Here is a 24,757-nt window from a genome sequence, read left to right as displayed (position 1 = left end):
TTACCAATTAATCGGTTGATTCATTTAAAAATGTATATAATAGGGATAGAACAATTGTCGGCCCCTTTTTCCCCCCAATTGCCTTTTTTTTTTCAAAAATCGTATTTATCAATTTATTGTCATTTATAAACCCGAAGGCCGATAGATCAATTAAAAATTGTTAACTACATGGAAATGTTTATTTACATGTTCAATTAATAACTCATTAAAAGAGATGCTTCTGACCCTGTAGACATTTTGAAATTAAAATAAATAATAATAATAATTAAATAAATTAATTAATTTTAAAAAAAGGAAGGAAAAAAAAAAAATAAATAAAAAAAATAATCGATGAAAGTTTAACATTTCAGTTACTTTGAAAGTTTGGGAAATCTTAACACTAATGTACTCCCATAAAAAACTTCCATGCAATAATCCGTTTCTACAGCCAACAAAACAACCATGTTTATGTTACTAGTAATCGTCCAAACGGTGGCACAAGGAAAATAATCAATAGACATCATGAAGACACCATTTTGAGAAAATCACAAGAAAATTGCGACATTTTCCACTTCACCACTAAAATTTTCTCTGAACTTACAAACGGATGGAAACGCTAAAAGATGTCATTCATTGAGTTAAGTAAGCCAGTCAGTGCATTCTGTCAATGATGTCTGTGACATTCACAAGCAGTGGAGTCATGTAATAGGGCAGGCCGACCCAAAGAAGTGAGACTGAAGCACTAATGGGCTCTTTTACCTCACTGCCTGCAAGTAGATCAATAGGGCTACCCTCACTGAGTGGCTATTCTCCAATGACTCCCTGATCGGAAGAGTGAGTCTGTCAAGGCGAGCTGCGTGTGTGTTGCATTGTCCACATTTTCTCGTAGCGGACTCGGAAACAACAACAATCCCGGACATTTCCTTCAAATTGTAGTGAGACATTACTGCATTCCCTTCCCAGTTTATCCATCTGATGTACGACCGAATCATAGAAATCAGATTACTACAAATTGTTCTTCTTCAAATGATGAGGATTGGCTTCATTTAAATCAAATTTCATTGCGAGCCAATCAGTAGTACAGTTGGGTGGGTGATGACACAAACGAAAGTGAGGATGGTTGCAGAAACACAAGTCAACATAAGTAGTGTGTTGCGAGGATTGACGAACCAGATTAAATCCGCAGAGCAATCAATCAATCAAATCAATGAGGTAAAGCAGCCTACCTTTAACTGGAAGAATATTTCTTTTACATAAACTAAATAGTCACCAACCAGTCGACGGTTAATCATAACATTTTAAAGTCACCTAAATTTGACTCATTGTAAGTCATTTGAATCTCGTGAAATCTCTCAAGAGCACACGCCAGACCACACAAACTCACAGGTAAACGCAAGTGGCTTGTAGTGTTATGTGTGGAATACTTCTCAACAGGAATTCAAGCCACAAAACCACTTAAGAAGTTGGCAACTGGGCAAAAAAAAAAATTATGGAACGCAACCACCTTAGCATTATTTAAGACGTTACATTTGTGACGCACTTAGGAACTTATTGAACTTCAAAAGCGGCGGCATGGCGCAAGAGGTAGCACCTTTGTTGATGTCGGACACCCGAGGCAGAGAATGAAATCCTGGTCGGGGTGAATGGTAGCCACTGTTGTGGGTATGTTACATCAGGAAGCCCCCCCCCCCCCCGGTGTAAAAACTGCGGGGGGTACTATATTGAAAAATGACAATATAAGTGGCTTCAACTAATTTCAACATACTCATCAATCATATTCTTTGTCCATCCTCCTCCACCAGTCTTTCCTCAGTCAGACGGAAGCTGTGAAGTAAAGAGGAGCGGGGGATGGACGGAGATGGGGCAGTAAACAAACATAACGTGAGGCCCCGGCCTGTGTTTCAGCCCTCTGGATCAGTTCCCACATCTGCTCACGTCATCCATCTCCAAAGATGCTACAAAGGTGCTTTTCACACAAACCCATGACTTGGATCAACTTTGAAAAAGATAAGTATAATGAAAGTCACACAGTGAAAAACAATTTTTCTAATTGACCGCATGGATGAAATCCAGGCTTTTAAGCCTAATTTATAATGAAATATGAGCTCTAGGGGTATAGTACAAATGAATTCATAAATAAAATAATCAAATATAAAATGCATACAGACTGAAAAGATGCAGCAATTAATACCCTTTTGAAAGCATGGCATGAAAATAAATAAAATTTAAAAAAAAAATAAAAAAGCTTTTATATTTTCCAGACCCACTGACCTGACCGGATGAAATTTAAGGCTTACAGAATCAGCTGAATTGGCGCTAGCTTTTCTGCACCCTTTTTAAGACATTAGGGCTGGGCGATATGGGAAAAACATCTTATCATAATACAAAAAGTAAAATGGTTTCATATCAGTCAATATCGCGATATATGAAGTGTCAAAAATGGAGGTCAAAATGTCAGCACACAAACAAATAATTGCGAATACATACTGTAGTTGTGCTTCCGCCATCTAAGTTACAAGCAGCAAACCAAAACGGCTAACTCGTCTTTGGAAAATATGACACATTAGTGGTAGAGTGACGCAGCCAATGACAACCGAGAAGGAAATCACCAGTGAAATGCTGCAGAGAGACAAACCACACTTTTTTTTTTGCATTTTCTGACACGCTTTTCTATGGCGTTGGGAAGATAATATGCACCCTACTCTAACAGCTGTGTGGATGCCAAAACATGACCTTTGATTGCATGCAGGAGGAAATATTGAGTCGAAAAGCACATGCATGCAAACACCCGCAGGAAAGGAACATTTAGAGAGGGGCAAGGGTGGTGGGGGGAAAGCCTGTACATTACAGTCAAGTGGAGGCAACAGATTTTACTATTATTACCTCCTCCATCAATGTTTTGTGGGTTTTTCAATGTTTGTGTGAGAAAGATCTAATTTTCAACCAACGTCTAGAAAAAGCACTGCACTGCAGAGCGTGTTACTAAAAACAAGTTTGCAGATTCAAAGATGATTTTCTGTATAGTCTGCCTTGCATACACTCTCACCGGCACGCATTGCACACATATCCGATTTATACCCACATTTGAAAGAGGCCAATGTGTGGCATTAAAGAAAAGCATTTGAAGTATTTGGAAATATTGCTAAAGCAAAAAAATATATATATATATCTTTATCTTCCAATGCCTCAACAGTTCCAAACTTCTACAGGACAATCTAATGGTTCACAATCAATTTTTAATATTCATCTATATATACATAACTACTCTGAGAATTTCCAGCACAAAAAATTCCATTTTGGAAAAAAGCTACTCAGCAAAGCAGTGTTGATTGACGTAGCCTTACAAAATGTGTTGTATTTTCTTGAAAAGTGAATTTTTAATCATAGTCTAATTTGGTCCTGCATCGTAAATCTAAATCCGGTGCGCATCGAGATGAACCAATCAGAAGTGATACAAGCTGAACCAATGAGAGGATGGAGGAACTCATTTGTCTCAAGGGCTGCGGAAATGCATTCTGAAGATGAAGCTACAAACTGATTGGCTTAAAGAAAAAAACAATTCCAATAGTGTGAGTGGGTGTGTGTGTGTGTGTGTGTCCAACGTCGAGGTTCTGAAGGCGTCGAACGAAATAATATGTGCATAGCAACACATTGAAGCTGAAGTCTGATTGGACCAAAAAAATTAAATAATAACCCACAAACAACGAATCTTGCCCGAACACTACCGCCTGCACCATTAAATTTCAAATCTTGGCGTTGGTGGAGGCATGCACTTTGAGTGTCATTTCACATTCTTTCCATCGAGAGAACAGTCTACCTTCATATTATTCACTATGACAGCACGAATAAGAATAACAATCCACATCTCAGTGAACTGAGTCATTTTGGCAGAACGCACATAAAAAAAGGGTCGTGTCCAAGTGAGAGGGAGGTGTTAAAGTGAAACACTAAGGAATGTCTATGTAAAAAGAAATGTGTGGGAGGTGATCAGCTGTCTGCTCCCATTGAACAAACATTTGGAGCCAGAATGCAATAAACAAGGGAGGAAATATGTGCAAGATGATTGACAAAAAAAAACAAAAAACAAAAAAAAAACACTGAGGAATTATTTAGTCATATGTTGCTGCAGAAATAAAATCTGCATGCAGAGTAACGCAAATAATTAAATACAATGAAAATGTTAGAACAACAAAATAGAGACAGACGGCATTTATAATTAGATGTGATTTCGGGAAATTTGCAAGCCACTTAAGAGACACTTGAATAGATTTGAAGCTACTTGTTGAGACCTCTCAAGGCCCATTTAAAGAGTCGGCACGTCTGCCCTGTTTGTCTTCGTACGACCATGACGTGAGAGTGAAAACATGGTAAAGTGTGAATGTGAGAGGAGGAAACAGTCTTTACAAGACACATGCTTCAATTGTTCAACCTCAGCTTTGAAATGAACATAACGTGATCTCGATCAGAGTATTTGGTTTCTTTCCTGGGGCGTTTAAACTGAAGATAGATGCACAGTTGTTATGGAAACTCTACAGAGCCAAAAGCACAGAGTCAGGGAGCGCTGAGTCTTTGCATGTTAGAATGACAATAAAAATACGGGAATGTATTGTGTAAGATTGCTAAATTAAGGGTTCGGTTCAAATTCATCAGGCTCAGATCAATTAGATTTGGGCATTGATTAAATTTGAACAATTTAGTTTGCTTATTTCAATTCCAGTTCTGGGTTCAGATTCTGGGTCCCAAAGACCAAATTACAGCCATCCTTTTTTTTTTTTTTTTTAAAGCAGCTCGTATGCAGGGACTAAAACGAACATCACGGCCTATGTTGACTGCCTGCGTTGTCCTAGGGAACTTGCACTGACACGGGGATTCAAAGCACGAGTGGATAGGAAAAATTTATGGATGAATTGTTTTGCCGAATTTGTTGTATTTTGTAATGAACGTGACACCAGGTGCATCAATGTTAATATCACACATAGAATTTATGTTAATTTTTGGCTTACACTGTCACTGGAGAAGTTCATTTTGGAAAACCTCATGAAAACAAATTCATACATGGGTGTGAATGAGTGAACGCATTTTACTGAACTTTCACTGATGGGCTATCCGGCATTGTAGATAAAAACAGACAAAAACAGAGCAACCCATATTAGCAGCAGAATTAAGTAGTTTTGAGAGCATGTTTGTTAGTTTTATTAGATTTAGTTTTTTCCAAAATCTGTGTTTTAGTTTAATTTTTATTAGTTTATGTATTTTTTTGTGTGTATGTATTATGTGCAAGATTAAAATAAAAAAATAAAAACACCACATTGTGTCTAGTAAAATTTCACCCAAAAAAAATCACAACTCTAAGGTCTTACCTAGAGCTAGGATGGTCTCGCTTTCCGAAATCCTAAATAATTTGTTGTTTATTTTGTAGGCAATATCGATATCAATATAATCCAGCCACTACATCCAACGGCCATCCCACATGCACTTTTCTGTCTGCTGCCGGATGCTAACACTGACATCCACTTGGGAAGCTATTACAAGAAAACAGCAGTTGAATTCAGAGTTTCGTTGTAACACACCTCTCATGGGCGATGAAGAAAGGAGAATTGATAACATGACCTTGCACATTTTGGCAGGCTTGCTAAACACAGCTGCCAAATGGTGCCTAAAAAAAAAAAGAAAAAATGCATGAACCCAAGGGGAAGCTCAGACATACAGTACAGGTACGAGCTCGTCCTACATTGGATACCAGTCCGGCATCACTGTTAAACTGCGCTCCAATGGATGTCACAGAAGCTTTTCGGGGTCGTGAATTATATGAATGAATTGTCCGACCATAAATTTTTAACAGGATTTATCGTGTTGAGCACGGGGGGGGGGCTTAGAAAACATACTGCAAAGAACCTGATTGGTGCGGGAAAAGCTTGAGGGAAGGTAAGACTTGATCTGCCTCATTATTTGACAGTTATCCTGGGGAGGGTCTCATACTATAATCACCACAGCGCTATAATCCACCTCGCTATGGGGTAATAGCAAGGATAAAAAAGCGAAGGTTGCCACAGAAACGAGAGATCATAGCCAAGCGTGGAGGCATATGGCTATCTATAGCCTGCTTTATATGTGTTTAACTGAAAAGACTTTCTGCTTTTCTTAGTACTGCACAGACGAGCTCAATTAACTCCAATGCACAGGGAAACTATTCCCGGAGATACATTTAAGACGATGCGTGCAGATAGCAGTGCAGATTATGATTGCGATACTTTCCTTCCATTTTCTTCACGTATGGTGACAAAAATCGCCGGTAATGTCCCTGTTACATTGGAGTGGGCATTGAGGCTATTTCTTTTCATTTTTTCTTCTTTTTCTTTTTGACGTGAATGGGGTTTCAGCATTAAAAACATTCCATTAGTGTGAAAATTAAAAAAAAAAACGACAAAAATTGGACTTAAGTGTTTTTCGCAGGACAGCAGCAATATTGTGTGCTACAACTATGATGCGTTTAAGGTACAAAACAATGTCTGAATGTGTACTTTTCGGCCTGAATTTTAAATCACCACACTTTCTAAAGCTGCATCTCCAACTCAGCACGGTAGACATAAGGTTGATTAGATTAATGCTATCTCCTGCTCACGTTGACAATATCGTTACATTTGTTGTAAGTTTTGTATGGCAGGGAAGCGCTGGGAGCACGCAACTTTGGCGTTTGAGTGTGGTGAGCGCAAAATAAAGATTCGGAATAGAAATTGACCACACCGTCAGAATGGGACCAGAGACTCTCCACACTGTAAAAAATGTGGTGTTTGTTCAACTCAAATGATAGAAGTGCCAATTTTCAGGGGACGTTTAGAACTTTTTTCCCACCCATTTAACATTAGATGAATTGAAATATACTTCTATTGAAATGTACTTTAATTAAAATAAATATTTGTAGATATACAGTAGCTACATTTATTTATTTATATATTTATTTATTATAAACAGAGTCAGATTTGTAACCGCGGTGAGGTCTGTAATAGCGTTTAGAAATAAATTTAAAAAAATGAATGAATAAATCAAAATAATCAATAATCAAAAATAATAATGAATTAATTAAAAGGAAAACAGCAGACTGATATCTTACGCCTGTTGACAAGATTGATTTTGAGTTCTTATCGTTGTCATCATTATCAGTTTGACCACACTACTGCTAATGTAAACTGAAGGTCAGAGTCAGCAGTGAACACAAATGATGACAAGCCAAGTGAACGCATATCAGTAGGGAGGAGTATACCATGAAAGATAAGAAGAAATGTTATGGCAAAAGCAAAGTTGAGGGATTCCATTCCCTAAGTGGTTGCCAAAGTCATCAACAAACTGCAGTCATTTGAGATAAGTCTCAGGAGACTTGTGAGAATCGGCTGGAAATAGAGAGTGGGTAACACCAAAGTGCCACAAAGAGCTCAGAGGAATTTACTGAGTCAGTCACTTGAAGAAAGATGGGTTACAAAGGGCACATTCTTTGCAGTATCTGGAGGGGGGGGAGACTTGCAAACGCCACACTTGAAGGTACCGTCTGCAACGTACATAAAGGAATCATGACACTGAAATGTGCAACAACATCCTACATAAAAGCAAGGAATTCAGTGGAGCAGAGGACCAAAGGATGCAAACTTTCAATGATGTTTTTAACCCAGTTTATTGTGTTAATACCTCTGCTGCTTTTGACGGGAATCTGTTCAATAATTCATGAAATGAGAACAGGATGGAGTGTTCAAAGAGTTTATAAAGCATGTGCTGCTTGTGGAGGGCATCTTCTTGAAACTATGCACGTCTTTTGTTCAGTCTGATACAATCATCCACTTACATTAAACTCCTACTCATCTTAATATTGATTTAATATGATTTTAGTATTTTTTAGTATGGGGGGTGGGGGGGGCTAAACATTTGACCTATTGCTAATCAGATCGGTGTGAGTGTACATAAAAACGCCCCACATATAAGGATACCCTCTTCATCCGATCAGTCAGCACTCGGCGCTCCAAATATCGCTGCATTAGAAAATGTGTTTCAGGGCAAAGTGCCTCCATAGTTTGCACAGAATCATTTCCCAAGTCCATTGGTCGCTCTCTCCACTCTGCTCAACGAGCTTAAGAAAAGCCCGTACTAAGTGTTTCTTCTTAAACTGCTCCTTGGTACTTAGCTCAGGGTAGCAAATCAAATTACTGTAATGTCAAGTACTACTGCGAAGAGCATTCACCTCGCATCAAACTTCATAAACTCCTGTCTTCATCTCTTTACCATGTGAGTGTGACACATTTCATATAGTATAGCATTTATAATTCCACATGAACACTGAAAGAAAAATCGACAAGCGGGCAGTTCTCCCTTGCAAAATGCAGAGCGGGTCATGTGACGCGCTTTAGTGAAGTGAAGCGAACTGAATGGGAAGCCTGCTCAAAATGTCAGTTATGAAAAAAATAATGCTAGTTAAGTTAGATGGCCGTTAATGTGGCAAAGTACACATCCAGACTTGGATATTTAGTCATTTATTTATTTATTTAATACAGGAAGGATTTAATAATCCGATGTGCGTCACAGAGAGGCGCCTCGTGTGCACATTTTAACTGACACACAGGCGCTCCAATCGCCTTTGCTGTATTAAGCAACTCCCAAGTAGCAGTCGAGCATTAAAACATGCACTCGCTCTCGTGCGACCGGATGAAAATTTTTACCGGCACACAATGAAAAGTTGAGCACATTTGCGAGCATATTCCTAACAGTTTCGAGCCGAGAGACACATTTTGCTCCGCAGCCAACAAAGCCTTCTGCCTTCATTGTTGGATATGTGCAAAACTCTCATGTTGCTTTTGTGTTATTAAACAATCGTAAAGCACACGGGAACATAAACACACAAGCACGCGCACATAAAGGAAATGAGAATGGTTGGATAATGGGCCATCACAACACGTGATGGTTTCCTCCGCAGGAGCAAATAGCAGTAAATGGGATTTTGATTGAATCACAGCATTGTCTTGTAGACCAGATGTCAAAAAGCCTTGCACCTCACCATGACACCAAAGAAGCAAACAGCCCATTTCCTAAACAACCCTTTCAGTGAATGGGAGGAATCTGACCATGTGGGGTGGTGGGGGGAAAAAAATGCACCGAGTGGAAAAAGTTGTTGCAGCCTAATACATAGAAGTTAGATGGTCTGTATCTAAAATCTTTACTCCTCTAATGTGAGAGGTTGGATGAGTTTGGATGGAAAGTGCATCAAACACTTTTGAAACTAAAGGGGTTTGGGGCCCTCTGTTTATATTTAATTGTTGGTGTCTCCATATAGTGTTGTTTATGTTTGAATTAGTGATAGAGCTTTTTCCAGGGCTGAAACCGATACCGATACAGATTATTAGTAATCATGGTGGCCGATAACCGAACTTTGAAGCCGACATTTATTTGTTTAAAAAAAAGGGATAAATGGTGTCAAAATTCAGCAAAATAAAAACTCCAAAACTTGACTTAGTTTAAATCTTTTTAAGCACATGTTTATTTAAAAAAAAACTTTGGTGATTCACAACACGTTAAAGCTTTGGAGCATGTCAAGAGGTTCTGAGTTTTTAATCTCAAGACAGATCCTTCAGTGTAGACAATATTAATTATTCTAAATTGTCCCTTTTCAGTGTGAATGTTTTTTGTTCAAATGTGCCCCGGGATTGACTGGAAACCGTGACAGGGTGAAGTCTGCCTTTCACCCAAAGTGAGATAGAATCATGCTCAGTTGTGATCCTGACCAGAAGAAGTGGTAGAAGATGAAATTGATGGAATTTTATTGCCCTTCACCAACCCCTTGCTCTCACCATGTAGATAAAAATACATGTAAAAAAAATCTCTTTAAAACTAATCTTGAATCTTAGCGTCCACTTCTGATCGCCTGAAGCAAGAGATACGTTCATGTTTCATTAAAGGTTTCAAATTGTCAATGCCATTCGTGAGTGATGACATCATGTATGGAAAAACATGAGTGCTTCCATGGATATCAATGACAGATAATCCTCCACAGGCAAAAATGACACTTGTAATCTTGTTACAGTGCCACCACGAGGTGTCCGGATCAGGTGTTGACTGCATGACGATGTGCCAGCTGCGTGAAGACAAACACTTCTTGGTGCATGCATTTTCAAAACAACAACAACATCAGCAGTCTGTCCAACATGCAAGTTGTGAGATAGAGTTGCGTCGCAAAAGCCAAATGAGGCTTTAGATGTTAACTTGTAAGTATTCTTTGGCAAGCGAGGGACATATGAAATTGCGAGAGATACATTTTGTCTAATCAGTCCTGCGGTGTCACTTATCAAAAACTGGCATACACGGGCACAGGTGTACAAATAATAATAATAAATAAATAAATAAATAATCAATTAAATTAATTACTTACTTAATTAATAAAAAAAAATAATTTAAAAAAATTAAAAAGCGAAATCTTTGAAAAAAATGACGGATGGGTGCCTTGGACATGCGTAAGTTAATATTCGTTTCAATCAGAGTAAATTCATAATGGTCAAGTTATTGACATGGGTTCTCTTCTTTAACAAATCAAAGGTTTGATCCATTTGCGAAATCTTTCACACAAGAAGTGTCGAGTGTGTTATTTCATAGCTTCGCTCAGCATTCCCTCACAGGCCTGATACTACCTTAGAAGATAGGTAATCACCCCCACTCTGTCAGTGCCATGTCAACAGAATAGTGACCCCGATAACAAGCGTGGGGGGGGGGATGACATTTAAAGGCAGTGTAAATTTGGTTACGATGTTGCAAAGAGCTACTTATCAAGCAGCACATTAACAAGTTGACCTTCAACAACCGTTTCAATTTAAGGCCTACTTGAAAACGAGTGCTTTTAAAAACGATTCTTTTCTTGCATTAAAAAGACTAACGCAGAAGCAGCCTATTGTTGTATTTTCACAAAACCAAAATGAAAATACTATTCATCATTTTGGGTGAACGTGACAGCATTGATGCTGCTGGAGGCATACTGTATGCTGACTAAAGGCAGCTATGGTAGTTTTGCATGATGTCAGCATTTTGAGGGCGAGCGTGCAAATAAGCATGTCAGCTGAAGACTGGGAGGTGTAAGTGAAAGCAGCTGGAGCAAGAAAAGGCGCAGTGGTACTACATCTAGAGTGACGCATCCCCTTTCTCATTCTTTCCAAGCGCAGTTGGGTGGAGCAGCAGATGCAGAGAGCTGGCCCCGCAAAAAAATTAGTTAAGTTATCCTCAATAGCGTAAAAAAAAAAGAGTTAAAAAAATATTTCCAAAAAAAAAAAAACAATAAATAAATGCAAAACAGTTAATTTTTCCAAATCAGAAGGTTCTGATCTTGAGCATGAGTAACATAACAGCACCCAAAAAAAAAAAAATCATGTCTGATGTTATTACAGCGTAACAACATTTCATGTAAAAAGTACAGCACATTCTGAAGTGGAAAGTCTATTGATAATCATTTCCAATATGGTGCTGGGCAGTTCGTACCGGGTTCAGAACGGTCCGGCCCACAGGCCCGGCCGGACGCCCATTTTTGGGGCACGGGGGACGGAACGTGGTCGGGTTCGACAGTTTTTATGAATAAGGTCAGAGGGTTGAGGCAAAAAAGGGTCAAGCGACCAGCTCTGGAAATTGTCAGAATAAAACATAAACCTCTCTTATTAGCAACAAGTGATGAGTCACAAAAATAAATCCATGTGAACAAATTTGCCTTATTTCTTCAGTTGATTTAGATTGCAGTCCAACATCAACATGTCTTGACTAAAAAAGTAACATAGCACCACCAAAAAAAGACAGATGGATGAAAGAAGACCTCATTCAATCTGACATCGCTAACTGCTTTCTTCGGTATTTACAGTTCTACTTGAATAAACACCGTTCATTCCGAAAGTCTGTCCGACATCTGCAATTGTGATGATGCAACAGTGTCATAACGCCAACTGGGACCTCATTTCCGGACAATATACAGACAGAGACATGACCTTGTCTGACTAAAACACACAAACGCACGCACACACAAACAAACATTTGGTATTAGCTCAGAACTTTGAGAAAATTCATCAAAATATCTCGCACAATTTTCTAATTCCTAACTCCTTCATTTGTGGAGCTTGACCCCTTAACAGTCAGCTTCAGTCACTTTGTTTTTACATCATTGCATCTGACACTCAAGCCGCCTTCCTTCCTCTCGACTCGGACAGGCAGGAAACTTTAAAGACACAAGAGATGGCATGACATCTGTGCTGCCGTGATAAGAACAAACACAAGAAGTGGCCTCTTTGTCTCGATCCTGGTTCATTTGGTCACGAAAGGGAAATTACAGTAAGACGCGCGGTAGCTTTATCGGACTTTTCCTTGCAAGTGGAGTAAGAGATAACCCCGCTGTTCCCTCGTTAGCTGCCTCCATCCATTTTAGATGTATCGCACTTTCCGGACTATAAACCGCTAATTCTTTCACCACTTTTTGAACCGTTCTTAATGTTATGCGGTATGTTTATGAATTTTTAATGATTAGCTGCAAGCCGCCATTAGATTTAACATCTCGTCCCATCCGACCAATGAAATTACCGAACACATGACACTGAACCAATGAAACTGTCTGAGCCATTTGCGGTTGTTGTGCAGATGTGTAAGGGAGGAACGGGTTGTGGAAATGCAGAAGTCTGTTTGCGACAGTGTAGGAGCGAATATAGAGAGTATATAGTCTATAGAAGTTTTCCCCAACCTTTTTTACGCCACTGACCCGTGCATACAACAACATAAGTTTAGAAGACCGGCAACCACCTGGCCGTTGTGAAGGACTAAAAGATTGCTACGACGGAACAGCAAATCTGACATCATCTCATGGCCATGCTTGTGTATACATTTTCTCCTGCGTCTTCCCAACACCTAACAAACTTGATTCCAAAGTAGATCGTCATGATGTTGGATGTGCTAGGTTAGTTGCAAGTGGGAGAAAATGTGTGAATTTGTTATGAATTTTTAACTAATATGCTGTGTTAAAATTAGGGCTCCACGATATTGGAAAAACATGCGATCTGTGATGTGACATATATAGCGATGTCAATATTGCGATATTTAACATGTGCCTCAGACGAAAATAGTTTTTTTTTCTTCCATGGAGCAAAATAAGCAAGTTCAATTTATTATTAGCTAATTAACTGTAATTCCACAGGATAATTATTGTTCAACTATTGGGTGTTGGTGCACATTTAAGTCTGCAAGCCTCAACTCCCTGAAATTTGGCTGTGCCATTTAGGATGTGATGGACCCATGTCCTTCTTTAGCTGTTGTTTGTCTCCTCCTCCTCCTCATCATTATGATGATCATCATCAGAAAAGCTCGGGCGTTCCATTGAAACATTGACAAATCCATTGTTGCCGAGCTGCGGCTTAATTTATGTCCAAACCAGTGAGAAAAGGTACCAGGCTGGAAAAATATTTTGTTTAGTCACTTAGCAACAAATACCAAACATTGGCACACCTGCACTGTGCCGGTGTCCTACCTTCTTCATTCTGAGCTCTACCCAGTGGTGGATACGTACTATGCAAACTAAGTGCAGTGTGAAAACACCTCAATACTTCTCACAGGTTAGTAACACCAAACTTTTCATTGGGTCACGTACAAGTTTTGTAATTATGTCATTATTGGGTCTTTCAGCATGTGAGGTTTGACTTGCATCACGAAGGAAACTCTTTTCTTAGCAGCAATTCATGACAACAGGAAGATGGTCACAAGAGCAAAGGTCTTATGGCTCACCGTAAAATTCCTCATGACAGACGTGCAGGCACCTCGCCGGCATTGGTGAGACCCGTCAAATTGCACAATTCACTGAAAAGCCACGAGAGGAAACACACGCTCGATGGACTCATTTTGGACTCATTTTGGATGGACTCACTCTTTCTATCAAAGTAAGCATGACTGCCTCCAGAATGCTCCGTTTATCCCGTTAAGGTTCCCTTGCGCCAGATGGTGTCGACAAACGCCTATGACAGGGAAGCACTGAGGCTTCAAAATACAAAAATGCTCAACAATGAACGACCAGCAACAGCATGAGGACAATTGAGGGCGAGAAAAGGTGTTGTGCAAGCGAGTGCAGGAGAGCAATTATCGTCCGCTTCTAATTTTAGACCTGATAGAAAAATCTTAACGCGCACAATGGGAGACGTCCGTCACTCAGGTGTGTGGCTGTACATCTCAACTCTGCATGCATGTATGTGTGCACTAAAAAAAAGCTTGCATGCCGGTGCAATATCACAGTGAGGTCAAACTAATTATAGCGATGTGTGAAATGACTGCTGAGAAACAGAAATGTATTTCCACAATGCCGTCGAGGGAACCAAAATTCAGTTCCTGACACCTCTGCCCGTTCACAATCCAGGTGAAATGGTCCACTCGAAAAACAAATATACAAAAAAAAAGGACACAAAAATGCTAAATATTTAAGGCACCTACTTTATAAAGACGAACATATTTTTCCCGACGAAACGCCTGAAGTTAGCTGGGATGGGCTGCAGCACACCCACGGTGCAGATGATGGGTGGATGAATAACTTTGGGGGGTTTCTACCGGCTGTCTGCGTATGGTGGGCAAGGAAAAGCCCCAATTTACAAGTACTGATCCAACAAAAACTTCGGCCTTCCTGTCTGGAGTTTGCATGTTCTCCCCATGCCAGCGTGGGTTTTCTACGGGTACTCCGCTTTCCTCCCACATTCCAAAAACATGCATGGTGGGTTGATTGAACACCCTAGGTGTGAGTGTGAGCGCAGATGGTTGTTTGTCTCTGTGGGCCCTGCGATTGGCTGGCAACCGGTTCAGGGTGTACCCCGCCTCCTGCCCAAAGACAGCTGGGATAGGCTCCAGCACCCCCGCGACCCTTATGCGGAGAAGCGACTTCGAAAATCGATGGCTGGATAGGTGTTACCTGCCACATGACAAGCGGCGCATAGACCATGAACAGGGCTGGTTTCCTGCATGCTAAACAGATATTGTAAAGTGCTGTAACAGTTCAGGGGCCAAAAATAGGCAACCATTGAGTACACTGGACCGAGGCCATATGAGAGACGGTGCATCATGTTTGAAAAGGTTACACAAACATGTGGGAAAGAGTGAACTCTGATACACAGGGTAAGAATTCATCTTTATAACATACTGTGATTTAATCAAGTAAAAATGAGAGCTGCTGAAATGGATTGTGAATATTTTTTTTTACTTTTTTGTTTGATGAGATTGAAACGCTTATTGGCAGCAATGATGAACAGGGCCATGGTTTAGTATTGACAATTCTTGCTAAGCATCTTCCCGAAAATTTTAATTTTAGCAATATTTTCCATTCCAAAAAAAAAAAAGAAATACCAAAACACAAGCCATACAAATCACTGCCATCAGATGAAGAGTTACTCTTCACGTCTTCATCACCAAAGCTAAAGCACCGCAAAAAAGAGACACACCATGGGTCGACCGAGAATCACAGACAGTGAAAAGGCACAAGTCATTCCATCACCTGCATCTTACTCGCACTGGAAAAACGTAGAATTGTACGCTTACAACCGCAATAATAGTGGGAAAAGAAAAATGCAATGCGAATTGTGTGACACTGAAGTCAAAAGTCTTATTCCTAAATTCATTGTACAGTACTCTTATTTTAGTAACTGAAACTGAGCTTCAAGAACGGTCTAGCAAGGACATTCAAAGTATCTGCACAGCGCTGTGACCCCCCTCCCTCGACCGATGATGGGGGCAGCGAGCAGCGAGATGTAGGTCCTCATACTACATGAAAACAGTTGCGTAAGTATACGTGCACGCCTCCATGCAAAAGTTAAAGCGAGAGAGGCACCACAAAGTGAACACAAAAATAAATTCTCGTACGCACACACAGTTAAGAGAAATACATTGATAAAATTTGTCAATGCATTAAAATAAAAATATGCAATGAACAGCAACATTTCACACAAATACTAGGGCTGCACAATATATCGGAAACATATCGACGCACGATACTGCCGTGCGAAATACGTGTAGACATGCAATAAGTTTCATACGGAACTGGATACATTTTAAAGACTGATCAGTCAGATGCAACTAGAAATGCACATCGCCATCCAATAGGAGAACCGTATCGAGGCAAAACCTAACTCTTCTTCAAAAAACACTGGTGGAGCTTCAATAGACTTGTCCCATGAAAACCAGCGGGTGATTTTCCATTTGATTAAAATCGCGCAGCGCGAATAAATACCTACATATACATCAAATAAAATAATATATGACATGAGTGCGTGCTGTTGATATGTGGGTGTCACGAATGAACTTAAGCCCACGAGCGCGCGCGCGCACACACATACACACACACTATCCAAGTTAGCTAACAGAGTTTGCTGAACGACACTTAGCTTCCATACGAGCATAATAACGCCACAAATGCATAGAACTCACCTCCTCCACAGTGAGCGGCATGCATATCCTGTACTCCTTCAGTAACATCTTCCCCGTGCTGCGTGCTGCCGAGAACGTGTCTCACAACGCTCCCTCCTCACCGGGATGTACGTTCCACAAAAAGAAATACAAAACTCCTTCGCTTCGTCTTACCGAATACGAGAGGACGGTTTCCAAGTAAGGCTCGATTTACGAAGTTCGCTCATCCGAACCAGCGAAGCGAGTGTCCGCTAGCGGAACGTTACAACGTCAAACCAGCTCAGTTTGGAGGATTTGTCCCCTCCTTTAAAGCTCAAGAGTCAGGAGTTAGCAACAAGCTCGCACTAAGCATAACCGGAAATAGGAAGCATCTTTGCTTCAAAATAAGAGCGAAACGAGTTTTCGCCTAAAAAACAAACACAAATAAAATAAAATTAAGGACCATCTACAGTACATTGTTCTCGATGATGTCATTTCAAACTCATACAATAGTCTCCAATTAGCCCAGCCTGTCACTGGTTCCAATGTGTGGGCTGGTTTACACTCAACAGCAGGGTTGGGCCCCTTAAATACTAAAGGGGGCCTCAAATTTTCCATCAGTGCTACTTAGGGGGACTCATGTAGGACCATAAACTTCCTAACCAGGTGTATGACAAATATTCTAATTTTAACATTGACAAAATACATTATCTTGTAGTTCATAAATATATGTATAAAAAGTATTTATGTATAAAAATCAGCTACAAACACAACAACAAAAGGTTTGAAACGAACAACTAAATAACCCCATCCTGTATTTTTTTATTCCAGTGCTAACGGCTCATTTGCATAAAAATCACCATTCAAGGATGGCACAAAAATGCAGAGCAAGAATCCAACATTAAGTGCAGGAACTAATTTTGTTCATTTTTTCCCCCAAAAAATCAACTCACTCAACTGTTAATATTATTGAGGTACATTTTCTCTTTCTTTAATAATTTGATTATTATGTTATTATTAATTAATAATAATCATTTATAAGAAGAGACGGATCAATAAATATGAATAAGAACCACTGATAAGTCTTCCAATGTTTATGTTTTCAAACGACCTAGAAAAACACAACGTCCCATCACTGGTAAGCTATTTTTAAAACAGGCCTGCAAACTACTCATGCGGTCCTTGGGAGCTATCTGGTGCCCATAGGCACCATCTTGGTGACCCCCATACGTCTCTGCGAAATTCACGGGCACTGTCTAGGCAGGCATTAGTAGGTAAATAGGTACATAAATTCACAAGTGTCTGTGGAACAAAAAATTCGAAAGTAGCTTCACACCTGAAAAGCTAGACGAAACAGCATCACTGCTGCCCAACACTGCCGACATGATGGTGCACTAGTGTCATAACTACTTTGATTCAGATTTGATTGCAGATTTTTCATTTGAAAGCGCGCCAAATAATTATTACTTCTTGTGTTTGACTTTGGCGATTCAGTTGAAGATGCTCCAGCGAGACAACCAGGTTTTTGGTGTTCACATACTGTGGCTTTTGTGAAGTGCCGTTGGCCATATAGAAAGGAGACATGATTTGATGTGAGCTGACTGGGTGACCAAACAGAGATTTCATTATGTTTCTAATGATGATCTAATGCGTGGCATAAGAAACATTTACTCTGACAGCTTTTGAAGTATAAAGCTTTCTGTATTTCACAGAAACTTTAATGGTAAAGGCCTGTAGATGACGCAACAATTTCAATAAGGTCTCCTTTATTAAAAAACTGATTAAACTATGATGTCATCTCAGCTGTGATTTCACGCAAAAGGCGTGATACATGAAAAGCAAATCTGTAAACTGTGAAAGACCTTTGTTTTGTTTCACAGCAGAGAATCACACCACCACCTCGGAAAATTTATGCTAAATAAATACCTTTGGATTTTAGTATTACAAATATTAAGCTGTTATTTTCAGAACCCATTTCAGTGAAAATAATAGACCTGTTGACAATTGTGATATAGGTCACGTATTTGTTTCTTCCCACTTTATTAAGGTTGGCTATTTATAATGTATCTGAATTCTTCTCAGAGTATAATCAACACAGTTAATGTAAAGGCCTGTAGATGACACATAGTCATTGCCCTATTTTGATATGGCCTTGCATGCAGGCCATGTTTAGCTTTTTTAAGCCTTCAATGTTTATGTTTGGGATTCAAATATTGCTCAAGCCTTCGGGGCTGTTTGTGCCACAAGCGGGGAAATTGCTGACCCCTTTAAAATCATTTTATGGCCCGTGGTACTGTTGCAACCAGTGAAAGCTACAAGAGACCTCTACTGGTACATATTAGAAATTGCATGCTTGAGTCATTCATGCCCAAAATTTTGTCCATTCACAAAGTTGTGGTTGTATATTTTAATAATTGTACTGTTTTAAACTAGATTCTAATTTTTCATTTCAATTTTCAGATTTCAAGCACATGACCTTCTTGAGGATAAAAGGGTTGGATAATGCATGAATGAGTGGATAGATGGAAGGATGGGTGGATAATTAACTAACACATTTTAGCTGCTTTTGTTTTTTTTTTCTCATCTACAAATGTGCTGCTCCAGCTATCCGTTGTAAAAATTAAACATGGGCCCCCAAATCTCCGCAATCTTTATTCAAACAGACAAAAATCCAAACTACATTTTTTCGTATATAGTAATGGGAGAGTGGGAATAATTCATTTTTTATTTGGAAATATAAACTAGATTTGTACAGGTTAATGTACAAGTTCACATTATTTTACTTCCCAGCTAAGGGCGCGTTTGTAAATGGGGTCCAAGCACGCACTGGTTCTCACCGACGGTTCGGAAACTCAGAGCGTTAATTAAATTTGCCGGTTGTTTATTCCTTGAGCACAAAAAAAAACGACTTGGCGAACGGTGAGCGCACACGGCGCTCCGTCTGCAGACTGGAAACACGACCGTGAGCCAGTGCGCACTCAGGCTCTCCGAACACACCCACACCCAAGTCGTATCAGTGTGAATGTCCGAACGCTCTAAGTGCTAATCAGCTGTCTATTTATCGTAAAATCTTTAACATCCCATGCACACGCGTAAGTATTCGCATGGATGACTAATACCCCATCAGGCATGCTAACAAGGCACCAATATGAGTCCTTCCAGGGTCCTTCAGGCGTGCTGGACACCTTTCAGGCGCTCGTAACTGATTGGTCAATTCCGAGTTGCGTTCATTTGACAGGCAACATACTTGTGGTAGCCTGACGAGCAATAAACCCATTGTGCATTATAGTTACCTGGACGTCGTAAACATGGCAGAAGAACGATCCGAAAGATCCGATGGAAAGATTGTAAAGATGGAGATCGACTACAGTTCAACTGTCGATCAACGTCTCCCGGAATGCGAGAAAATGGCTAAAGTAAGTGGTCGTGAAAGAGGCCACCGCCGGCTGAGTCATGGTGTCAAATAGTCTTCTAGCATTTGAGCTAATGCTACACGCCTGAAAAATACTACCTTACTAATTGAGACAAATGTGTTGGAATAAAAAGCTTGTAGACACTAGAATGTTGAGCTTCAACATATCCTTCAGTTTCACTCCCTGACACTTTAGTGAGTTTGTTGGTGTAATTAAGCCTACTAGCATGCTAACATACTTAGCTCTCCGTGCAGTGATCATCAGTCATCAATCTTATTTACTCGAGTAAAAGATTATGTTTCGCAAAGTGTGGCAAATTTTAAAAGTATGGAAGCGTGTGATATAAATTCCATATATTTTATTCATCAGGAAGGGAAGCTGCAAGAAGCAGTTGAAAGCATGTTGTCATTGGAGAAGCAAACAAGAACGGTAAGTCATCATTAACTGTGTTTTTATTGTTGTAATTCGCTGGCTAGTACTTATAACATAAATTTGGGGGGTTTTGGATACATTTAGTCATTGGCATATTCATTTGATATTTTATTGGGTGATTTGGTGCTGATAGATGAAGAAATTTCTTTTTTTTTCCGTTTAAATTACTCTCTGCAAAGGCATCTGACATGGTGTCCACGTCGAGAATCCTTGTTGCTGTGGTCCAGATGTGTTATGCAGCAAAAGACTGGGATGCCCTGAACGAAAACATTATGCTACTTTCCAAGAGGAGGAGTCAGCTGAAACAGGTCAGACATGATTTTTCCATCAAAGTCCCTTTCTACCAGTCAGTCAGTCAATATTTCTTTTCCTAAAGTTTTCTGAAGTTTTTCCAGATATCGTTTAATGTTTAGTGCTCATAGTGTTTATTAAGTTTGTATTAAAAATGCTTATGTGTTGCACTGTTTCTCTTATTAGGCTGTTGCAAAAATGGTGCAAGAATGTTACAAGTATGTCGATTCTGTGACGGATTTGTCCATCAAGCTGCGGCTCATCGACACGCTTCGCACAGTGACTGCTGGAAAGGTTTGCTATGTGTCTGTATTTGGGTAAAAGACCCAATTTCAGGTTATGTTTATGTTAGTTAAGAACTTTGCTTCTTTTAAGTTTTGCATTTTGTTTCCTTTGCAGATCTATGTCGAGATTGAGCGTGCCAGGCTCACAAAGACCTTGGCAAATATCAAGGAACAAAGTGGAGACGTAAAAGAGGCGGCATCCATTCTTCAGGAGCTGCAGGTAAGGGACTATGGTAATAACTGGATTGGGCTTCTATGGTGGTTGTTGCTAAATTTATTTTGGTCCTGCAAACAAAATACGTAACCATTTATGGTCCTGATCAGAGTGTGTTTTTCTTTTTTACCTCAGGTAGAAACATATGGCTCAATGGAGAAAAAAGAAAAGGTGGAGTTCATCTTGGAACAGATGAGGCTTTGTGTTGCTGTCAAGGATTACATTCGCACGCAAATCATTAGCAAAAAGATAAACACCAAATTCTTCCAAGAGGAGGGCAGTGAGGTAAGACACTTCACACAATTAGAGATTTAACAATGTTTTATTGTTGTCCAGTAGAAAGAATGAGTGAAAGTGTTTTTTTCTTCTTTTGCACATTTTAAGACGGATTTGATTGACTAGCGACTAATCGATGTGTTCCTTGTCTATTGCTCAACGTCAACTCTGATAGGCTCCAACTAAACTACAACCATAATGAGCAAAAGTACTGAACAAATGTTACGGATGAAATGAAAACTATCTTCCCTATGAACAATTTAGGAACTGAAGCTGAAGTACTACAACCTGATGATACAGGTGGACCAGCATGAGGGGTCCTACTTGTCTATCTGCAAACACTATCGGGCCATATATGACACCCCGTGCATCTTGGAAGACAGCAGCAAGTGGCAGCAGGTATATCTGTTACATTAAACACGATTTCTCCCATTAGCTGATTAATTGTCCTCATGAACTAATGTGTGCACAAAATGATCGTGTGTTTTAGGCCCTGAAGAGTGTCGTGCTTTATGTGATTCTCGCCCCATATGATAATGAACAGTCGGACCTCGTACACAGAATCAGTGCAGATAAGAAATTGGAAGAGATTCCCAAATACAAGTAAGTGTCTTGACTTGCACACTCCATTCAGGAAGTATTCAGAACACTTAATTTTTTTTGCACATTTTTATATTGCAGCCTTTTACTGAAATAGAAGATGATGAAATTCGTTAGAATTTATTCGGAATAAGAAATTAACATCATTGGACATCAGTGTTCATAATCTTTACCTTGAAATTCAAATTAATCTTAGGTCAATCCTCTTTTCACTGATTATCCTTGGCGTGTTTCTGCAATTTATTTGTAGTATAAGTCAATGGTAAAATCACTTGATGGGAAAAGATTTGGATTGGGAGATACCTGTTTATGTGAGGTCCCATAATTGACAGTGCATGACAGAAAGGAAACCATGCAGCAAGTCAAACGTGGACCTCTGAGGTAGGATATGTTGAGGCACAGCTCTGAGGAAGGGTACAGAAATAAATCTGATGCTTTCTGGGTTCTAACAATCACAGAGGCCTCCATCTTCTGTAAATGGAAGACATTGGGAAGCATCTCCTTAAAATTACCATCCATCACGTCCTGCAGGGAGATACTGACATTGGCTATGCAGTGATGCTCCTCATTAAACCTGATGCAAATTGGGAGGTGCTACAAAAAGGGAGTGGGCACAATTAAAAAAAAACGTGCAAATGTGCAGCAACAAATATTGAGCAAAGGCAATGAATAATGATGTACATGGCGATTTTTGTTTTACTTCCCAAACACAAAATGTGGAAGCGTTTTGAATTGTAGTCGACAGAAAAATCAACTCGACTGCTGAATACTTGTCTGTCCTCAGTAGTACAATGTGATATCTGTGATCCATCAACTTGTACTCAATCTCCAGGGAGCTTCTAAAGCAATTCACCACCATGGAACTTATGCGCTGGGCTGCAATTGTGGAAGATTATGGCAAGGAGCTGCGAGAGGGCTCACCCGCGAGCCCCGCTACAGATGTCTTTTTGTATTCTGAAGAGGGGGAGAAGCGGTGGAAGGATCTGAAAAATAGAGTGGTGGAGCATGTAAGTTGAGGACTCAGTGGTTGAATATGTGACATGGACAGCAATGCTTTTAGCAACCCTCACATGACCCATTAGCCTTTAAATACAACCGCCCAAGTTTGAGAGACATATATTCCAGACCCACCCGAAATTGGTGAAAATATCACCCCTTCCACAATGTTTTACCAGTTATAAACTTATTAAAACACACATCAGCATAAAATACATATTGTTGATTGTGATACACGTGTATTTAACAAATGTCTCTTCTTTTCCGCAGAACATAAGAATAATGGCCAAATATTACACCAGGATTACAATGAAGAGGATGGCTGGGCTCCTTGACCTCTCCATCGATGTAAGGACTGCATAATGTGGGCGGGGCATCTTTTGGGGTTGCAAACATGTCCGCCCAGTCGGCCACTTGTCGCATGCTTTTTTTGAATGTAAATGACAATTTTAATGCATGATGCAAAGTGTGATCCTTGTTTAAATTTTAGAATTAAGGACACAGTCTTACCAAGTTTGAAAAAATGCTGTGAGGAAAAAGTTGACGTCTTATATTCTTCAGGAATCCGAGGAGTTTCTCTCCAGCCTTGTCGTGAACAAGACCATCTACGCCAAAGTGGACCGTCTTGCCGGAATCATCAACTTCCAGAGGCCCAAAGATCCCAATGACCTCCTCAATGACTGGTCACAAAAACTTAACTCCCTCATGTCACTGGTCAACAAAACCACACATCTCATCGCCAAGGAGGAAATGATCCACAACCTGCAGTGAAATTTTTTTTTTTTTTATTTCTCGTGCTTTCCCTCCTTCTGATGATTTTTTTTTTGAACACACAATATGTTGGCCTACAAAAGATTCACAGTTCAAACACAGCAGCACAGCTGTGTGCAGTTGTTTTGTCCATTAAAAATTGATGAAGGGCCGTTGTATACTCCTGTCACATCTTCTTGCTATACGGTAACTTCATCTTGCATTGTTAGAGGCTGACCATTTAACTGTTGAAAAAAATACAACCTCAGAATAATAAACTCCCATTTGTGTAACGAATGTCTAATATAGTAATTAATGACAAACATTACAATACGAATGAGCAAGGTACTAACAACATAATCAATTGAGCTTTCATGAATATTCCAGTTGCATCCAAAAATATGTTTGTGCAAACAATGGCAGACAAGAACACATCAGGAGCTGCATTTTTCAACTGCTGGAGCTAGTCACATATTTTACACTTGAGAACTGGTGCAAAAAGTAGATAAAATGATGATCTTGTCTTAATTTACTCTGAAATTTGTTTACAGTATGGCAACCAACACATTGCTATCTTGTTTGTACAAGAATGGCAGCAGGTCAGGAAGCGCATTTAATTGTTCTGCTTGTCACATTATGTCACTGACAGTGATGGATGAAGAAAAATGTACTTAGAATTGTCTTGTATGGAATTGTTTTTCTACCAGTGAAATGAAATTGGAAAAATTCTTGTGACACAATTGATGCACGGTACAGTGGTTGGGATTGACTAATTGGGAGCAAATTATGAGAACTGGCGCTATAGAATATGAAAACATTCCTAGCGACGGGCTTGGGACCAGTCGAGGTTGCTCAACATCAGCAGTGATAGTTTAAAGCTCACCTGTTGACCTTTAACGTCATGGATACATTGAATTTTTTTCTCCCCTCAATATTGCTGCCAACCCACCTACCGGGTCCTATTTTACTTTTCTATGACCAAATATTTTACATGAACACTGTTGATATTGTCGATATATTTTTCTTCGGACAAGAAGGCAAATCCCACGGTAAGACTTGACTTTTTGAACAAATGAATGTCACAGAACAAAACACGCAAGCACTCCCTTCAACCTTCAGAT

General features: G+C 39.7%; 2 protein-coding genes across 2 annotated transcripts in view; one reads left to right on the top strand and one right to left on the bottom strand.

Moving 5' to 3' along the window:
* LOC148332443 (cytoplasmic phosphatidylinositol transfer protein 1-like) overlaps positions 1–16,726 on the bottom strand; it is a 38,148-nt gene extending 21,422 nt beyond the window's left edge. The window contains exon 1 of the mRNA XM_088302929.1: positions 16,423–16,726. Coding sequence (XP_088159055.1) covers positions 16,423–16,470 — 48 coding nt within the window. The 5' untranslated portion in view covers positions 16,471–16,726. The remainder of the gene's footprint in view (positions 1–16,422) is intronic.
* A 2,851-nt stretch (positions 16,727–19,577) lies between these two features.
* Positions 19,578–23,929, top strand: psmd12 (proteasome 26S subunit, non-ATPase 12). Its single transcript, XM_088303844.1, has 11 exons — positions 19,578–19,796; positions 20,163–20,222; positions 20,405–20,533; positions 20,703–20,810; positions 20,916–21,020; positions 21,150–21,299; positions 21,555–21,689; positions 21,781–21,893; positions 22,723–22,897; positions 23,157–23,234; positions 23,448–23,929. The coding sequence occupies exons 1-11, from the start codon at positions 19,689–19,691 to the stop codon at positions 23,655–23,657; spliced, it is 1,371 nt and encodes a 456-aa protein (XP_088159970.1). The 5' UTR covers positions 19,578–19,688; the 3' UTR covers positions 23,658–23,929.
* The last annotated feature ends 828 nt before the right edge of the window (positions 23,930–24,757 follow it).

Source organism: Idiotropiscis lumnitzeri, chromosome 8, assembly GCF_059441095.1.
Source record: "Idiotropiscis lumnitzeri isolate Australia: NSW breed Sydney's pygmy pipehorse chromosome 8, RoL_Ilum_1.0, whole genome shotgun sequence".
In the NCBI taxonomy this organism is placed as follows: domain Eukaryota; kingdom Metazoa; phylum Chordata; class Actinopteri; order Syngnathiformes; family Syngnathidae; genus Idiotropiscis; species Idiotropiscis lumnitzeri.
The sequence above is the reverse complement of the archived record's forward strand: the minus strand, read 5'-3'. Positions and strand labels throughout refer to the sequence as shown.

What these genes read in the sequence shown, in the direction of transcription:
- psmd12 (XM_088303844.1), top strand. Translation starts at nt 19,689, where the DNA reads ATGGCAGAAGAACGATCCGAAAGATCCGATGGAAAGATTGTAAAGATG. An exon ending in AAAATAGAGTGGTGGAGCAT is followed by an intron (nt 22,898 to 23,156) that starts GTAAGTTGAGGA and finishes TCTTTTCCGCAG; the next exon opens with AACATAAGAATAATGGCCAA. An exon ending in TCCTTGACCTCTCCATCGAT is followed by an intron (nt 23,235 to 23,447) that starts GTAAGGACTGCA and finishes TATATTCTTCAG; the next exon opens with GAATCCGAGGAGTTTCTCTC.